The sequence below is a fragment of the Gymnoscopelus braueri genome (genome assembly GCF_963280865.1).
Source record: "Gymnoscopelus braueri genome assembly, chromosome: 11".
Lineage (NCBI taxonomy): Eukaryota > Metazoa > Chordata > Actinopteri > Myctophiformes > Myctophidae > Gymnoscopelus > Gymnoscopelus braueri.
The window spans coordinates 51,556,407-51,574,770 of record NC_137613.1 but is presented as its reverse complement, the minus strand read 5'-3'; the positions used below and the strand labels follow the sequence as shown (position 1 = coordinate 51,574,770).

The 18,364-nt window shown below is 41.1% G+C and overlaps 1 protein-coding gene across 1 annotated transcript; it reads right to left on the bottom strand.

Moving 5' to 3' along the window:
• Nucleotides 1-1,172: 1,172 nt before the first annotated feature.
• On the bottom strand, nt 1,173-8,021 carry LOC308095141 (uncharacterized protein). Its single transcript, XM_080442085.1, has 5 exons — nt 7,842-8,021; nt 5,936-6,104; nt 4,859-4,975; nt 3,576-3,668; nt 1,173-2,957 (listed from the first exon to the last, which is right to left on the bottom strand). Exons 1-5 carry the CDS (start codon nt 7,903-7,905, stop codon nt 2,858-2,860), a joined length of 543 nt encoding a protein of 180 aa, XP_080298211.1. The 5' UTR covers nt 7,906-8,021; the 3' UTR covers nt 1,173-2,857.
• Nucleotides 8,022-18,364: the final 10,343 nt, after the last annotated feature.

Here is an 18,364-nt window from a genome sequence, read left to right as displayed (position 1 = left end):
AGGGTAAATTTTGGTCTGATAATGATGTTCAAATCATGTATACTTTTACATTATTTCTGACTATTTTCCACAGCATACATTTATTTTTACATTTTGGAAAGAATAGCCAATTTAGGTACCCACTCAACCTACTGTATATCTTAATTTATGCTTCTGTGACAAAGTGTGACACAATAGTTGTGTAGTTTAATTAATATACTGTAGCACCAATGATTGACTTTAGCCCTAGACCGAATCTCAGGTCACAGGTGTTACACTGGTGCCATGATCCGGATCGGCTGGGTTTTCCGGTACAGGAGAGGTCAAAGGGGGGGATGCATGTACTGTACTAGAGTAGCTCAGCCTGAAGCCCACACGCCTAATATCTCGCCAGGCCAATGGGCATTCCCTTTTGCACGAGTGGTTGATGTTTGGCTTTAGCCCTATAGCCCCACACAGAAACTCTGAGTTAGAATCTCGGGTGTTAACACGAGCGTCATCTTAAACACGAACATGTGTGGTGTTATGGAAACGTCAATAAGCTCTATGCACAGCAGTCATATTGAAAAGAAATTAGGTCGCCTCCTTACTTCCTTCATACCAATGATACTAATGAAGGCTCTGTTCCATTTAATGTCTCAAACTTTTTAAATTTCAACGACCTCCATAACTACGGGTCCATTTGGTTCCATTTGTACACTCTCAGAGTTACACACCCACAAGGGACCATTTGGAACCCCCTCAAGGAACCATGAGGGTTCCTGGACCACACTCTGAATTGGTTAAACATCATGTACAAAAACATGAATTGAGACCCACTGGTGTAGCAGAGTGTTTCCAGTGAGCCAACATGCACAATATCAGCACCCTGAGAACCAATACCTTATAGTATGATCACCTCTAGTTACCACACCACAATAACATAAAACAACCTGTCATGAAATAGATTCTTGGAGTGCTGGTGAGTCGTGAGTGCAGACGGATGGCTGAGACTGAGTCATCCTGTGTGCATTGATTAGCTCCATACACAGGTGTGTGCTCACACCCAGCTCTGAGTCTAATTAGTTTAAATCGGGCCAGGTGTGACTGCTTCAATCAGCCTTCACCTGCCAGTGTCATAGGTGACAGTGACCATGGTGAATGACCATGGAAATATAAACAGATGAAAAAAAGAAATCAACTGAACAAGAATATTAAATTATGTATTTGTTTTTTATTTCTTCTCACGTCATCAAGTTGGACATTCACACAAACATAAATATATTCCATAATAAATTAGACAATAAATAATGTATTTTACAATAACAACATTTAACGGTAAACTCCCTTGTTGCCCGTGGCTGGTAAACGGGGGGGCGTGAGTGACATCACTATGATGATGTCATCACTCTAACGATGTCAGCAGGACAACAGCATCCCAGCAATTATTATACATAATTTAATATACAGCATTTTGATAGTGAAGACGAGCGTGATGGATTTGACAATGAAATATCTGTATTTGTGAGCGGACAACAATTCCTATTGACTCTTATTAAAACACAGAGGAGCTGGTGTGAATCCATAAATTAAATGTCACAACATTTGACAAAACTAGCCTATTTCTAAATTACATAACAGAAGACCAGCATGAGGATATGTTCCTAATTGTTAAAAGCAGAGACATGAGTATAGTGTGGAAAAAAACAATTGCTACATTTTTGCCGAGCTCATTTCATAACATACTGGATTGACTTCAATCAAAACATTAAACAGGAGCCTTGCAATTCCTCAACACAATGGACCAGTTATCTTAAAGTACACGCATGTCCTTGTGTGATTGTATAAGCATTTGTGCGTGAGCAGCGTGACATTAGTAGTGTAAATCTTTGCAAAATTGAACAAATTGTTTGCCAGAGGTGAAGGATGAGGATGATCCTCTTCATTCAATTTTTAAGCTGCCATTTTGCATGATAATTGACATGATAAGACTGCATTTTATCCTAATTTTAGGACAGTGAAAATCTGCTCTGATACAGAGGAATATTTAATCCAAATCGTATAATTGAAATTTTGTTAAGAGATAACCGTAAACCCAACTAGCAATAGCAAACAAATTGTATTAAAAACAGCATCAAGGCCATTTGCGTAAACAAACAAACGATACATTCATATCCATAATTCCTCAAGGTACAAGGTTCTTTGATACAATGGTGTATCAAAGAAAAATGTCCATTCATCCAGAACATTGTCTTAAGAATGGAATGGATCTTAACCCCTTTCAACCTAGCATCCATATTTTGAGCATGTCATCATTGGTGAAAAGTTTTGTAAACTTTCAAAACTTTACTTTTTTATGTTAAAAAATGTCAATATCAGGTGTTTTTTTAAACAGGAAAAAAAAAAAAAAAAAAAAAAGATCCAGATCTCTTTGTTTATCTGGTCCAATTAAAGGGAGTTTTCTCTTCCACACAGTTGAGTACAACATCCTTAAAAGACCTCCATCTCCCCACTGCTTTAGATCTCCAATGAAGAGTGTGTAGGTGGACGCAGGGCTGGCGCAGGGTCCCTCTTTAGATGGAGGCATATAGTCCAGCAGGTATTTGCTTAGAGAATCACTCCTTTGTTATTTCTGTCCTTGTCCTTCAGTCTCTCTCCCTTCCCACTCACTCTCAACACCGCATCCACATTGGTTTGGTTCCCCATGTGGGAGACAAGGGTTTGAATCCAGGTGCTCAAACATGGTCCACTACAACACCCTTCTCTTCGAATATTGCACTTCTTCCTACTGCTTGGTCGCGATGTTGTGGGTTTGGAGATATAAGCTTATTCTACTGCTGCAGTGGAGACCGTCAGCCCAAACATGGAAACGTGAACGTTGGACATGGCGCTCAGGTCTCTACTTCCTCGTCCTGTGCTGCAGCCTATCGGCTCTGGACGGCCTCTTCCTGTAAGACGCTGTGTGATGTGCAGTCGCCATGTTGGATTTGACCACAGATCTGTTGTGAAAAGAAACCAGAAACAGGAGAGTTAGTTCACAAACTCCTGAAATGACCTCAAACTCAACACCCATGAGAGATCGTGTGAAGCATTAAGCTTTACCACTTAAGGCCTATATATTTGTCATGCTTAAGGCCTATATATTTGTCATGCTTAAGGCCTATATATTTGCCATACTTAAGGCCTATTGTCATACGCCGAATAGCAAAAATGGCCGAACTACAAAGCCAAAGTGCCGTAACTATGAAAAACGAAATCACTGAAAAATCTGTTTAAAAGTGATTCAACTGGTCAGCCAAATGAGATATCGGCATATAAGTGATAATACACTAATTGTACATCTGTTCTTGAGGTAATTGTTTTTCCCCCAAAATCACGGAGGCTATTTTTACCTTTGGGATACACAAATAAGTCGGTGTGTCCAAAAAACATAGTTACAGTACACTTTGGCTTTGTAGGGCACTGTACAAGCTCACAACGCATTGAGATATGAGGCGTTGTGAGCTTATATATTTTTATTGTTCAACCGACTCGTTGAGGAAAGTACATTATTTTCAGCCAGCGATACGGCGAGGTAAATTGTGGTTAGGGTGACTAAGATGTGTTGGTGGTTTTACCTGAGAGAGGACAGCAGTAAGCCGGATTCTGTGTTTGGATGATTCTTAGCGTCTACCGAGGGCTCTGCCACAACGATGCTGGGATTCTGCGAGCTGTGAATAGAACACATAACATAAACATGTTAACAAACAGAAACCAAAACTAGCGGTTTGCTCTGCATTCAGTTGTCGTGTCGCCCTGAGGCTATATGTCAACTTATGATTGCCCAATTTGCCAGGAATTTCAACCTAACATGTTTTATGGCCCCTGTATTAGGATAGACATTAAGTCACTTCAAAGAAGTCACTACAAAGACAGCACTACAAAGGAATTTCCCAGGTAATGGGAATAGGTTTCGCGGCAGTGACTAATTCGTGCACCCTCGGTTTCATAATTATCAATATCTCAGACAAGTTACAAGTAACTGCCTCTGATGGCAAAAACAAAACGTTCTATAAATGGCAGCATGACAAATAAACCTGTATGACCTCTTTTGCGCCTTCCAGAAAACGTAAGCATTTCTCCCCACGTCTACACGTCTAGTACCCAAATACTCAGTGGTGTAAAGTAACTAAGTAGGCTACTCAAGTACTGTAGCCTACTTATGTACAATTTTGAGGTATTTTTTACTTCACTGGAGTATTTCCAATTTTCATTACTTTTACTTCTACTCCACTACATCTTAGAGGCAAATATTATACTTACTACTCCACTACAATTATTTGAAAACTTTAGTTACTCGCTACTGGTTAACATACATTAACCACTTCAGCCCTATATACATTTCGGCCATTTGAAAATAGCAGATCTACAAGCTCACAATGCTTCGCGATGCAGCGCATTGTGAGCTTGTAGATCTGCTATTTTCAAAAGATTTGTATACATTTTATATATTTGAAAACTTGTGAAATGGGACATTTTGCACAACGAGTACTTTCTACTTTTGGTACTTTAAGTACATTTTGATACCAATATTGTTTTGAATTCCGGACTTTTACTTTTACTTTTAGTATTTCTACATTGCAGTATTGATACTTTTACTTAAGTTACTTTTTCCACCACTGTCCCCACGTCTACCCATATACTGCATTTACCGTCTTAGACACAATAATCCTTCCTCCTCTTTCCATTTAAATTTGAACCATCTCCTCCTGGCCCTCATACTAGGCCCTTCACACATGGCTGATGCCGGAACGAGACACAGACGCTATAGTTTGATACCATCTATCTTCTGAGGGTGGGACGTGTTGACAAGAAGTGGAGGCATGCAGGGAGGAAGGACGTTTTTTTCGGGGAAGCTCACCTGTCATGGCAGAAGGAGGAGCAGGTCGGATCGGCCGGGTTGGAGCACAGGCATCGGTCATCGGCGGAGCGGCGTCGACGAGACAGCGGACTGCCAAAACCGTACGGGAGGATTTTACTGTGGAGAGAAAAAGAGTGGTGTTATTACTTATTATTATACAGGCTTTTCTCAAGGTGTATTAGCCAGTGGTGTAAAGTAACTAAGTACATTTACTCAAGTAGCTTACTGTATTTAAGTACATTTTTTACTTCTCTAGAGTGTTTCCAGTTTTAGTTTTTTCTACTCCACTACATCTCAGAGGCAAATGTTGTATTTTTACTCCACTACAATTATTTGAAAACTTTAGTTACTAGTTACTTTGTAGATTTTGATTATTATTACAAAATATACATCAACCCCTTCAGCCCTATATACATTTTGGCCATTTGAAAATAGCCGATCTACAAGCTCGTCAGATTGTCATTGTAGATCTGCTATTTACAAAATATTTTTTTATAAATTTCATACATTTGTAAACTGAGAAAATGAGACATTCTGCACGATGAGTACTTTCTGCGTTTGGTACTTTAAGTACATTTTGATACCAATACTTTTGAATTCCAGACTTTTACTTGTAACAGAGTATTATCTGCATTGCAGTATTGATACTTTTACTTACGTAAAACATTTGAGTACTTTTTCCACCACTGGTATTAACCACATGGATCCTAGCATCCCCTATTCTGGGCTGAACAGTCGGCGAAAGTAACACATCTACAAGCTCACAATGCGTCGCATCGCAAAGCATTGTGAGTTTGTAGATTGGCTATTTTCGCTGCTTTTTTTCTAGATTTGTTGTGAATTTTGTAACTTGTATTCAAAAAAAAATATCCTGCAATTTTTTGCGAGAGATTTCATGTTGAGGTAAAAAAATAAATAAAAAGAGGATCCAGTATTGTCCCTGGGGGGACTCCAGTCAACTCTGTATAGAGTTTAAGTGGTTAAATACTTTTGAACATTTAAACACTTAAACTCTCCGTAAGCTTGTTGTGAATCCCTTGAATACACATCTATTTGGGCCCTCGTACTCAAACTCACCTCGGTGTGTTGACCCAGATGATGTCCAGGTGACAGAAGTAGATGCACTCCTTGTCCAGCCAACTGTTGCACGAGCAGCGCTTGGTCCTGACCAAACGATGGCGCTCTGGAGATGACGACGGGGCTGGCAGGAGGTCCGGCTGCTGGCCAGATAAGGGAAGTCCAAACCCTGAAAACATACAAGCCATCAAAGTTTAAAAAAAAAGAATGTGCCAACTAATTCAATGACATAATTAAAAAAGTGTCAAGTAATACCTTGGCATATAGCTGACTGCGTGACTTAGCGATTATCATTATGCAAATAGGAACAGATCGGATCTGCCAGTGGCAAACACCCACTTGGTTCACGGGGATTTGATCGTGATTAATTATGGAATGTATGGAAATTAATCCAAGTTAAATAGCGTGTGGGCTGTATAATAAGATTGTGTGTTGATAGTCATTAAGCCTATTTAATTTAGCGCTGGCGGGCTTATCAGACACTGTGCATATACGACCGGTGGACATGAAGCTATTGTACTGAAATACTCAGTAGGTCAGGGAGTGGGTCAAATATTGACAACGGCTCATGCATTGTTATGTTCATCAGTGGTGGTGGACAGTAATGAAGCACATTTACTTGAGTATTGTACTTGAGTAAATCTTTTGAGTATCTGTCCTTAACTTGCGTATTCGTATTTTTTTTTATCATTTTTGATGACTTTCACTCCACTTTCATAGAAAAATATTGTTGCCTACTTTTGACTCTTACATTATGAATTAACCACTGAAGCCCTATTTAAAATAGTGAAAATAGCTGATCTACAAGCTAACAACATGGTGCATTGTGACACGATGTGAGCTTGTAAATCTGATATTTTCACTAGTATTGAATTGATATTTGTTGAAATTCTGGAATATATTGTTTAATTTCAATACAGCAATGCATTGATATCAAAATCAAAATGTACTTTGTAATTTTTACTTTTGAATAATTTAAGTATTTGTAATAGCAAGCAGTCCCGTACATTGACTTACTTTGAGTACAAATTTGACAGAGCAACTTTCACTTAGTAATATTTGACCAGGAGTATCCATACTTTGTCTGAAGTACCTGGGTTGAACACTTTGTCAACCACTGTCAGAGAGTAGGTCAAATATTGACAGCAGCTCAAAGCACTGTCACCTCCCTGTTCATGTACATTACTGCTGCCTGCACACAGCGTGCTTCTACTGACACACTAATGGTTCACTATGATACACACTGCACACTGGCATCAGAAATATCACCACTGTAAGTCATTTTATTAACCTTTCTTTAATTAACTGGGTGGGTCAATTAGGTATGGAAGACCTTTTCCAATGTGATGAAAACATTAAGATGCTGTAATTATGAGAAACTTTCTCAAAATAATGACTTAGTGTCTAAAGATAATTAAAAGTTTCTCTGTATATTAAGATACTGTTACTATTTTCAAAAAATTCTGAAAGATACAGTACTGCCATTATTTTGAGAAGGCCTAAACAATTTCTGTATAATAAGTTAATATTATTTTGAGAAAGTTTCTCATAATGACTTACTGTACATGATGCTTCTTTTTACGACAGAAATAGTCTTTAGGAAATTAGGAGGAGTATTATAATAATACAACAATAATAATTTTACAAACACCCTTTCTTATGTACATTAATACATTAATAATAATACATCTCACATTTATGGTAAGCATGACAGCAAAAAAATATTATACGTTTTTATAGAAAAAAAAATCTATTTTTTTTAATGTATTTATTTATTCTACTCTTTTTAGTACTGCATTGTCAATGTTGTTATGCCATGTTTATGCCAATGTTTTACTAGATTTGCTTCAAAGGTAAAGTGCCTTATAAATCTAAATGTATTAACATTTAAAAAAAAGTATCTCACCTTCTTGCAGGACCACACATAGTGTGATGAAGACAGCCAAGACGTTGCACGTGGACACAGACATGATGATGATGATGATGTTCAGATGAGATCCAAGGAATGGCAGGTTAAAATATGAAACACAGACACACAGAGAGCAGTCAGTCAGTGTGTACAGCCTGGTCCTTTCAGAGAGCAGAGATCAACAGGTGCTTTATGTTCCAGACCATTGCCAGTCCTTTACTTAAATACTCCTCCAGTATGTGATGTCACACGGCTGGCCCCTCCCACCAGAGTGACGGTACCTCGGTACCTCGTCTCTCTCTCTCTCTTTCTGTGAGGGGGGAGGGGGGAGGAGGGGGGGCATGTCATTGTTACACAATGCTGGTGGCTCCTGGCAGCCTGCCAGACATTCCACAAGTGTCCTTCATTCTCTCACTCGCACTACCTACCCACCGCCATAATTGGGCGATACTGTACTCTGTGTCGGTGTGAGTGTGTGTGTGTGTGTGTGTGTGTGTGTGTGTGTGTGTGTGTGTGTGTGTGTGTGTGTGTGTGTGTGTGTGTGTGTGTGTGTGTGTGTGTGTGTGTGTGTGTGTGTGTGCGTCTTGTCGCTGTTACTTTTCAGGGGGAAAAAAAGAATCAGTGTTCCAATGGATTCAATGGAGTTATTAATTATTATTTAGTCACACCAAGCTCTTGTTGATACTTTTTCATTGGTTCAATATTTATAAGACCCGCAGACACACTTAACCACTTTCAACCATGGCCTCCCTATTTTGGGCATGACATTAAAGACGAATATTTGCAAACATTTTAAAAAAAAGTTCCAAATCTTTCATAAAAGCCCCCAAAAAAGCTGATCTAGAAGCTCACAATGCATCGCACCGCAACGTGTTGTGAGCTTGTAGATCAGCTACGTTTTATCTTATTTTGCACGATGCAGTCATTTGAAAAAGTTGGGGGCATGGGGCATTAATTACTGAACAAAAGCATAAAAAAGTAGAAATCGTCTGTCAGGTGGAAACATCATCATATCAAAAACTGTTACTTTTCAGGATTCAAATTCAAAAGCATCAAAAGTAGCAGATCTACAAGCTCAGATCTACCACTACAAACTCAGATTGACACGTCGCTTTGCGTTTCGAGCTTGCAGATCTGCTGCTTTTGCCACTTTTGTGTGTCTGTATGATCAAGTAGTAGGGCGTTAATTTACGAAAAAACACAAAAAGTAAAAAAAATATGGAGTTAAGAGGTTTCTGCCCGACAGCAACGCAATATAAGATACAAGGTTTGCGACAATCCTTATATGGCAGCAGATCACACAGACACAGCTCAGCTGGGGACCTGAGAGCCACAGTGGAATGGAATGTTGTGACTAGTTAGCATTGTCTTCCTTTTTTTTTCCATAGACGTATGTGTCTGTGATGTGGGGAGATCCTGGAGAGGGAGGGAGGGAGGGGGGGATATTGCTGCGATCGTCAGGAAGGGTGGGCGGGGGGGGGGGGCGAGCGTGCGGGGGGTTGGGGGGGGGGGGGGTTGTTTTGCATGATGAGACACTCTGAGCTGATAGTGACATCATGGCGTGCTGCCAGGGCCAGCGCCCGGGCAGGAAACAGAGGGTCAGGCTAATAATCTATCAGGAAGAACATGCACATACGCGTACGCACGCACAAACACACACACACACACACACACACACACACACACACACACACACACACACACACACACACACACACACACACACACACACTCACACTCACACTCACACTCACACTCACACACACACACACACACATTTTATATTCATGTCCACACAAAGGAGAGCACACAAGGACACAGATATCAAAGATACAGTTAAGGCTACATTCACAAAATCATGGCACATGTCTTCATGACGCAATAAGCATGTCGCTCAGTACCAGTGCTGTGTAGTCTAGGTTTACCATAATTATTCCCTCGCGCACGGCACGTGCACGCGCACATATACGCGTGCGGTCACAGAATGAATTGTTGTGGTTACAGAGGGTATACATTTTGTTCCAAAATTTCGGTTTGAGTATACTGCGTATATAGCGTATACTGGTAGAACACATCACCGCTCAGTAGGCTATACTCTATGGGTAAAAGTAACAGTGTCTCCGCCATATGTGGCGGCTGCCAATTATAGCAGAGAGAGACAGCACAATACTTTGCCAGCCTTTTTGCCTCCTTTTTGGGCATCCCAAAAGTTGTTGAAACCCTTAAACAACCAGTCTGTGGGTATGTACTAGGCTGTCAAATATAAAAACAAATAGTCTGCACCTAATAGCCCAGCTCTGAGATGGTATGTAGAAGTGGTTGGTATGTAATGACCTTGGTCATAAAAGCCTCCTCTAGGCTAAGGTCAAAGGTGCAGGCCAGAGCCTTCTATTGGAGAGTTACGTCAATGAGAGGGCAGAAACAGCACCGGTCACATGGTTCACGTAAAGTCGAAATAGTGACAAACGCTCATAGACTCCAGTGCATTCCGTAAACTTCCGGTTCAGGGCTTTGTCACTAATCGCCAATATAAGGCTCTGTAGAACATTGGTTCTCAAAGTGGGGTCCGGGGACCCCCAGCGGTCCCTGGGGGGGGGTTCCAGGGGGTCCCCAGCAAAATGTGTTAATATAGCATCACAATCATTCTAACCACTTTAACCTTTTATACTAGCAGAACTACAAGCTCATAGCGCGGCAGCGAGTGCCGCGCTATGTAGATTGCTATTTTTGAGAAATCGTGCAAATTTGTGCAAATCTTTATATATATATGTCTTTAAAGCGAACATTTGTAACTCAAACCTTTGCTTCTGGGGGTCCCTAGAACAAAATATTTTGAGATGGGGGTCCGCGGCCAAATACATGAAAAAGTTTGAGAACCACTGCTGTAGAACACTGGCCCGATGAAGTGAACGGAGGTGACGCAACTCTACTTATATGGCTCTGGTGCAGGCTATCTCTAATACAGACACTTGGACACTTCATCAACCACAACAACATCTGGTGTATTAGCTGTCAAACATGTAAAGATGTCAGGGTTATACGAAACATGGCTGGAATGACACAGGAATGTTTGTACATTCTCACTGAGGGTGCATGATATTTTGATTATGTCCCTTGCTATGAGTTCCACTATTCTATCATGGCGTTCTATGTACATCCCTTTGTGTGCATAACAGCCATGCAAGATGTGGGAGTGTTTCAGTGATCTCACACACACACACACGCACACGCACGCGCATGCACACGCACACGCACACGCACATGCACACACACACACAGTTGTATTACTATACTTTTGAAGACAAATATTAGAATAACAATTTAATAAATCCTTTACCATTATTTTGGCCATGTTTATCCTAAAGCCTGAGTTATAGTCAGTTGCGCAACTGTATCGCACACTGAAATAACAGATCTCTAAGCTCACAACGGTGTGTGAGCTAAGTATAAATCAGGCGTAACTCCAACGGTAACCCCTAAACCTTAGCTCTAAATCAGTGATCAGTGTGTGTGTGTGTGTGTGTGTCTCACACACACACACACACACACACCACACACACACACACACACACACACACACGCGTGCGCACACACACGCACTCTATCTCCATTAGTTTGCATAGTTCATTCCAGTTGTGGATAGATTCCCCAGTGGGAAGTGTGGAACAGCCTGCAGGCTCTCCATACACACACACACACACACACACACACACACACACACACGCACACGCACACGCACACGCACACGCACACACACACACACACACACACACACACACACACACACACACCACACACCACACACCACACACACACACACACACACACACACACACACACACACACACACACAGTGAACTATAATTGGGAAACATGGAGTTACAGTATATGTCACACAGGATTGGATCTTATCAACAGGTGTGTGGATGCTGTGATTCACGGCCCCCGGGACCTGCAGATACGCACGGCCAGTTTGAAGTCGGTCGGGTGGAATGGAATTTGTGTACGCTGTCAGAGTTACAGACCTGTAAGGGCACCATTTGGTTCCTAACTATTAATCTTTTAACATGGGGACCCCCCTGGACCACACTGAGTAATGTGTATAGTGACAACTCGTTTCTGTGCATTCCTACAGTTGGGTTAGACTGGTAAAGCTGTTATGTGAGATAACCTGCAGTCTTCCTGTCGAACATAATCTGAGGTCAGCGGCACGAAAGTCTGAGTGGACGTACAGATAAGTGTTAAATCGACATCAGCAGAAGGCTCTCGTACAGTATGAAGACATCACTGATGCAACCTTGCATCAGAAAATTCTAGGAAATTGAAATTCTGATGAACACCGTGAGAGACTATCATATAAACACAACACACAGAGATCACTTTCACGATCACGTCCCCCTCCTACTGTATATAAGCTCATTCAACTTCAGTCATGTTAGACTCATTGAAAACACACTGCTTCTGGTTACTGATAGTGTCCTTCTGATGCATGAGGGGAAATTGAAAAAATTAAATACATTGAAAAATGACGGTCTCCTCATGCATATCAGTCACCAGAAGCAGGGACGTGGTTAAGAATGACTTTTAAAATTGAGTTTTAGTAAGTTGAATAGGCTTATATAGGAGGGGGCGTGTGTCTGATGTACTGAATATCTGAGTCAAACAACTTTAAAAAAAAACTACACTACACTACACTGCGCACAAAAGCCAGAGTAGACATGAAAATGATTTTGAAAATATTTTAAAGTGAAATTCTCCTACCACTTAAACCACAGCATCTGCATTATCGGGGAAACTCTGGCAGAAAATAGCAGATCTACAAGCTCATGGCCTGGTAGATCTGCTATTTTCAGCGAAGATATTTAATGTAGCGCGAAAACAGAAAACACACTAGTATAGTGCCCTGAGGGTCTCCCATCAACAACGTATGGGCTTTGAGTGGAAAACCCTAACTGCTTCCCCTGAGTGCTCATCATTCATGACCATGTTTTATCATAATGTGAGTTTTTACTGGGAAAAGCTGTATGTTGTTGAGGAAAGCCCTGCTGAGGAAAACCCTGTCATACTACCACGCTTCCTCACAATAATGTAGTCCATCAAAGACTCAGTGACTCTAGGGACACCTAGGCAGGAAGAAAGGCAATTGGTGGAAGAAGTAGTCCAATTTTCTTTACTTAGTAAAAGTATTGTGGGCGGCTGTGGCGCAGGAGGTAGAGCAGGTCGTCCAATGATCCTTGGGTCGGTGGTTTGAATCCCAGCTCCTCCTGTCCACATGTCGAAGTGTCCTTGGGCAAGACACTGAACCCTACATTGCCTCCAATGATTCGGTCGGCGCTAGCTTGCCACCATTGGTGTGTGAATGTGGGAAAAGTGGGGACGCTGGCGTCGACTGTTCGTCGCTCCACCTCCCAATGTCCCCCCCTGTATGAATGAATGAACCATTGTAAAGCGCTTTGAGTAAGTTTGAGTACTTAGAAAAGCGCCATAAAAATGCAATTCATTATTATTATTATTATTATTATTATTATTATCAATACCACAAAATATAAAAAATATATATATATCTCTGCTGTCCGGCAGCTCCAAAATGTTCATTTTTCAGGAAATGGGAAAAAAGTGGAGTTAGGAGGTTTTGTTCATAATTGATAAGAACCGCTGAATGCATGACCTAGCCTGAGACTCAGCCTGCATATTCATTTTGTTTCACTCCATTATTCACGCTAGCGATTCAGGGGGTGGAGCCAGGCTAGAATGGACCTCCAAGCTCAAAAGGGGGTGGAGCCTGGAGTCAGCAAAAACAGCTAACTGCACCCTCCTTTGGTGGAGTTAGCAGGTTTAGCAGAAAGTTTGAGGATCTAATGGAGTTAGCTGGTTTTGTCAGAAGTGCTTTTTAATGCTTTTCATTGGTTCAATATTTGTTTTACCAACACACAGACGTAAAGGGTGTTCAAAGGCCCTGATTTATTGAAAGAAAATGCAAAAGCATCAAAATGGAGTTAGCTGGTTTCTGCCGGACAGCAACCTACTTGAGTAAAAGTACAGAACTACTGAAATCTAAATATGCTTAAACTACCAAAAGAAAAAAATATCCATTATGCACAATGCCCCATGCATTTCATACGTTTTTTTTTCTTAAAGTTCTCAAAATGTGTCCAAATCTTAAAAAAAAACATAGGCAGATCTACAAGCTATAGAACAGCTACTTTTCAATAGCCAAAATATAGGTGCATGGTGGTTGATATTAAATTATGTAATGTAATGATAATGTCAATCTGCAAAGTAACTAGTAACTAAAGCTATCAAATAGTGGAGTAAAAATGTAAGTACAATATTTGCCTCTGAGATGTAGTGGAGTAAAAAGTATGAAGTATCCGAAAATGTACAAACTCAGGTAAAGTAAAAGTCTACAGTACATGAGTAAAGTTACTTTCCACATACTGGCTCTGCTCCTCACAATAAGGTAGTCCATCAAAGGCTCAGTGACTCTGGGGACAACCTAGGGCAGGAAGAGAGGCATTTCTCAACCCAGGGAAGGGAAACAACAGCACGGGGACATGTTGGGGATGTTTTGTAGTGGATAAGGGACTGCTAGAGGAAATGCCAGAGGCATGTCACAATGTCACCAACACATTTCAACAACTATTTGTTCCAATGAAAGAAAAAGTAGCACTTAAGCAAATATTTATCCAACGTCAGAATGACGGTTGGGATGAGATGGGTCTAGTCTACAAGTACCCCCCCCCCCCCCCCCCCCTCCCACACAACACACACACACGCACGCATGCACACACGCACGCACGCACGCACGCACACGCACACGCACACGCACACGCACACGCACACGCACACGCACACACACACACACACACGCTACCCCCCCCCCTGCTACATAGAGAGTAGACAAGGCAGTAGAGCAGTGGTTCCCAACTCTGGTCCACTGGACCTCTGCTGGTTTTCCATCCCGCCAGGACGTTAATTACATTCACCTGGTGTCCTTGCAGCATGATTTATAACCTGTATTGTGTCCTACACTGTGCATATTATACATTCTAAGATTGTAAATCAGTCCATGTAATTAAAATAATCGAATCGACTAGTTAGTCCTAGTAGGGTATAGCCACCGACTCTGTAAGAGCTTCTGCTAAAATGCCTAAATTGTAAATTGATCTCGCACGTTTAAGTCACTCTGGATAAGAGTATCTGCTGAAGGAGGCTACGTGCTACCATCCACGGTGATCCACGACTGAACTTTGTGGGTGATTACTACAAAATGACGTCACTGAGCAGCGGTGATAAGCGGATGAGGTGGTCACCTCAGCACACCTAGATGTTTTTACTCGCTGAACTAACTCATGCAAACTCTCCGACGTTCAATTCAATTGTATTTAAAAGTCAAATCACAACAAGCTCTATTCTATTAAGCTATTAGTTATAAGCTATTCTGAAGGCCCATTCTTCAACAGGCCCCATTATAACCCCATGATTGACCTCATTCATCTAGACGAGGGAGAATCACCTCAGATTGGTTGGTAGTAAAATTAGTATGAAAGGTGTCTCATCAATAATAAGGAGCTTCTGGTGGATAAAGTTATAGGAAGACAGTTCTGACTGGATGGATTGTTTTGGAGCATGTAGGCACCTTAATCCTACATTGTAAATTGTACTCATCACCTTTATCATGTTAATGTGTTGGAAACATTTCAGTATATCAAAGACCCATTGGTAACCCTTGTGTTTACAAAAAAAAAAGCTCTATCCTGGCCTGCATCTACAGTGTACATTAACAACTGCTGATCTCCGCTGATTGCATTGTAGCTCTAGCTGTCAACCCGGTAGGATACAAAACCAGGAGTATTATGGAGTATAGGAACCAGTGCAGGATGACTCTTCGGGGTGAAAATGTGCCCTTATCCAGCTTCCACGTCCGTCCGGCCGGTGCGGCACAGAGCCACAGAGGAATGCAGGACGGCACAAATTCAAAACAAAAGCATGGAGCCAAGTGCAGGATTCCTTGGCATTCCTTGAAACAAAGGGCAATCTAATCGTCTGAACCCAAAAACAATGACACTGACATAATAATAAGGCCCCCCGCGCTCCGGGAAAGGGAAAGTGACATCTGAGGACATTAATAAAAGGAACACCATGATGTTTATTTTCATTGTGCGCAATTATATTTTATGCACGCCATGTTTTTGTGCTGTTGTTGGCAGCTATTTTTTTAAACTTAAAGCTGCACTTCTACCCCGGATTTGAACCCGGTTTCCTGCGCTAGTGCTGACATTTCTACCATTGAGCTAATAGAGCATGCCTGCTTGCTCAGGGTATGCATTGAATCTTGACCATCATGTCAAAATCTGCATGGTAGAGTATGTTAATACAATATAACTAATACAATTGGGGTGGTTGTATTTTGTCCCCCTCTATTGAGACATTTAGATCGTGTCAAAGGTCATGTCTCACCTAGACTGAATCTGACACGAATTTTGACCTGATGGTCAAGATTCAATTTATCCCCTGAGCAAGCAGGCCGACTCTATCAGCTCAATGGTAAAACATTTAAACACTTGCACAGGTAACCGGGTTCAAATCCAGGGTAGAATAGGAAAGTTACATAGCTCAGCTTTAAATGCTCTATAAATACATTATAAGTGGATGGTTTTATTCATCAAACCTGGGTGGTCCCGATTGCAAAATTGGATTTTCACCTGTGTTTAACATACTTTAAATACTAATAATGTCACCATCAACTGAGAGAATAGTGTTGTTTTCTCCGGGAGCGTTCCTGTGGTGATCAACAGGACATGTGCTTATCTCGGTTTAGAGATAAACTTTTACAAAACAGTGAAGAATGACATACTATGTTAATGAGGAATGTCTGCGCACAGTGGAATGCTGGGTAATGCTTATCGAATGATGTCACTGGAAAAACTAATTGAAAGAGTTTCTGTTTTGGGGTCAGAGTGACACACACCACTGAACACACACACACACACACACACACACACACACACACACACACACACACACACACACACACACACACACACACACACACACACACACACACACACACACACACACACACACACACACACACACACACATACACACACACACACACACACGCGTATGCACACGCACACAGAACCGGACTCAGCCACATTACAGACACAAACACACACGTGCATGTATACGCCCGCCTACCCACAAACACACACAGACACAACCACACACATGTGACACGTACACACGTGCACTGAATTCTCAGGAAGTGAGTGTGCGGGGATGACACAGGGTAAAGAATGTCAACATTGTCATGTGGGTCAAACTCATTCATGAGACAGAGTGAAAAAATGGACGCCCCCCCCGATAACATCTCTACCTGCATGTGACGTTATTTTACATTAGTAATGTGACTTTTACTTTACATTCTTACATACAGTACTTTTAAGCTGGCTCCCACTTAAAAGTATGGAAGTCTGAAAAAGTGCATGTGGAAATATTCTGTTACAAGGAAAAGTCCGGAATTAAACATTTACTTAAGTAAAAGTACAAAGGTATTGGTATCAAAATGGACTTAAAGTACCAAAAGTAGAAAGTACTCATTTTGCAGAATGTCCCATTTAAAAGGTTTTCAAATCTCAGTGCGTCACCACAATGGAAACAAGTCCCCAGGACTTTTTTTGTGGCATCCTTTTATCCTTATAGGAGTAGTTCACCCCAAAAAAATACTTATTTTCTATCAATTACACACCCCATGAAGCCTTGAATTCATGGAGATTGTTTAGTTTTTGTCGCATTCCTAAGCCAATAATTTGATGACCGGCGGAAAGATGCTAACGTATCCGGTAGGAGACACAAAGGAGACTCTTTGAGTCTCCTACCGGAGAGACCGCCGGTCAATTATTGGCTTAGGAATGCAACAAAAACTAAAAAAATCTCCATGAATTTCAAGGCTTCATGAGGTAAATACATTATAAGTACAAAACTTAAAGACTTAAAAACTTAATAAATTATCAATAACTTAAAAAGTTATTGATAGAAAATAAGTAACGTTTTGGGTGAACTACTCCTTTAATGTCTTACTGTACCATGCTGTTTACATTTCTGACTAATAAAGTATTCAATCAATCAATCAAAAGTATGTCCTTTTGCACATCTACTTACAAGGACAGAGAAGAAGCTTAAAGGACTTAGAGAAAATAAGTGGTCCCATACATCTAATGTATAGACCTTAATCCTTGCGGGGTGCTATTAAGTTTTAGCTATACCCAGCTGATGGCTGCTCAGGTGGTCATATTGATCGCTAAGGGGGGGAGCAGTTACGGGTTAAAGGGCAAGAACACTTTGGTAGAGGTTTGGGTTTTGTAGTTACCTTGCCACTTTGCTGTTTTTAATAGGAAGAAAACCTGGACTGGATCCACGGATCCAGATCTTCAAATAGTCAAATCAACAGGAAGTTGACATTTTTGTGACTGAGGGGGCAGTTGAAAATGGCGAGGGGGCACAGTTTTGTCAGC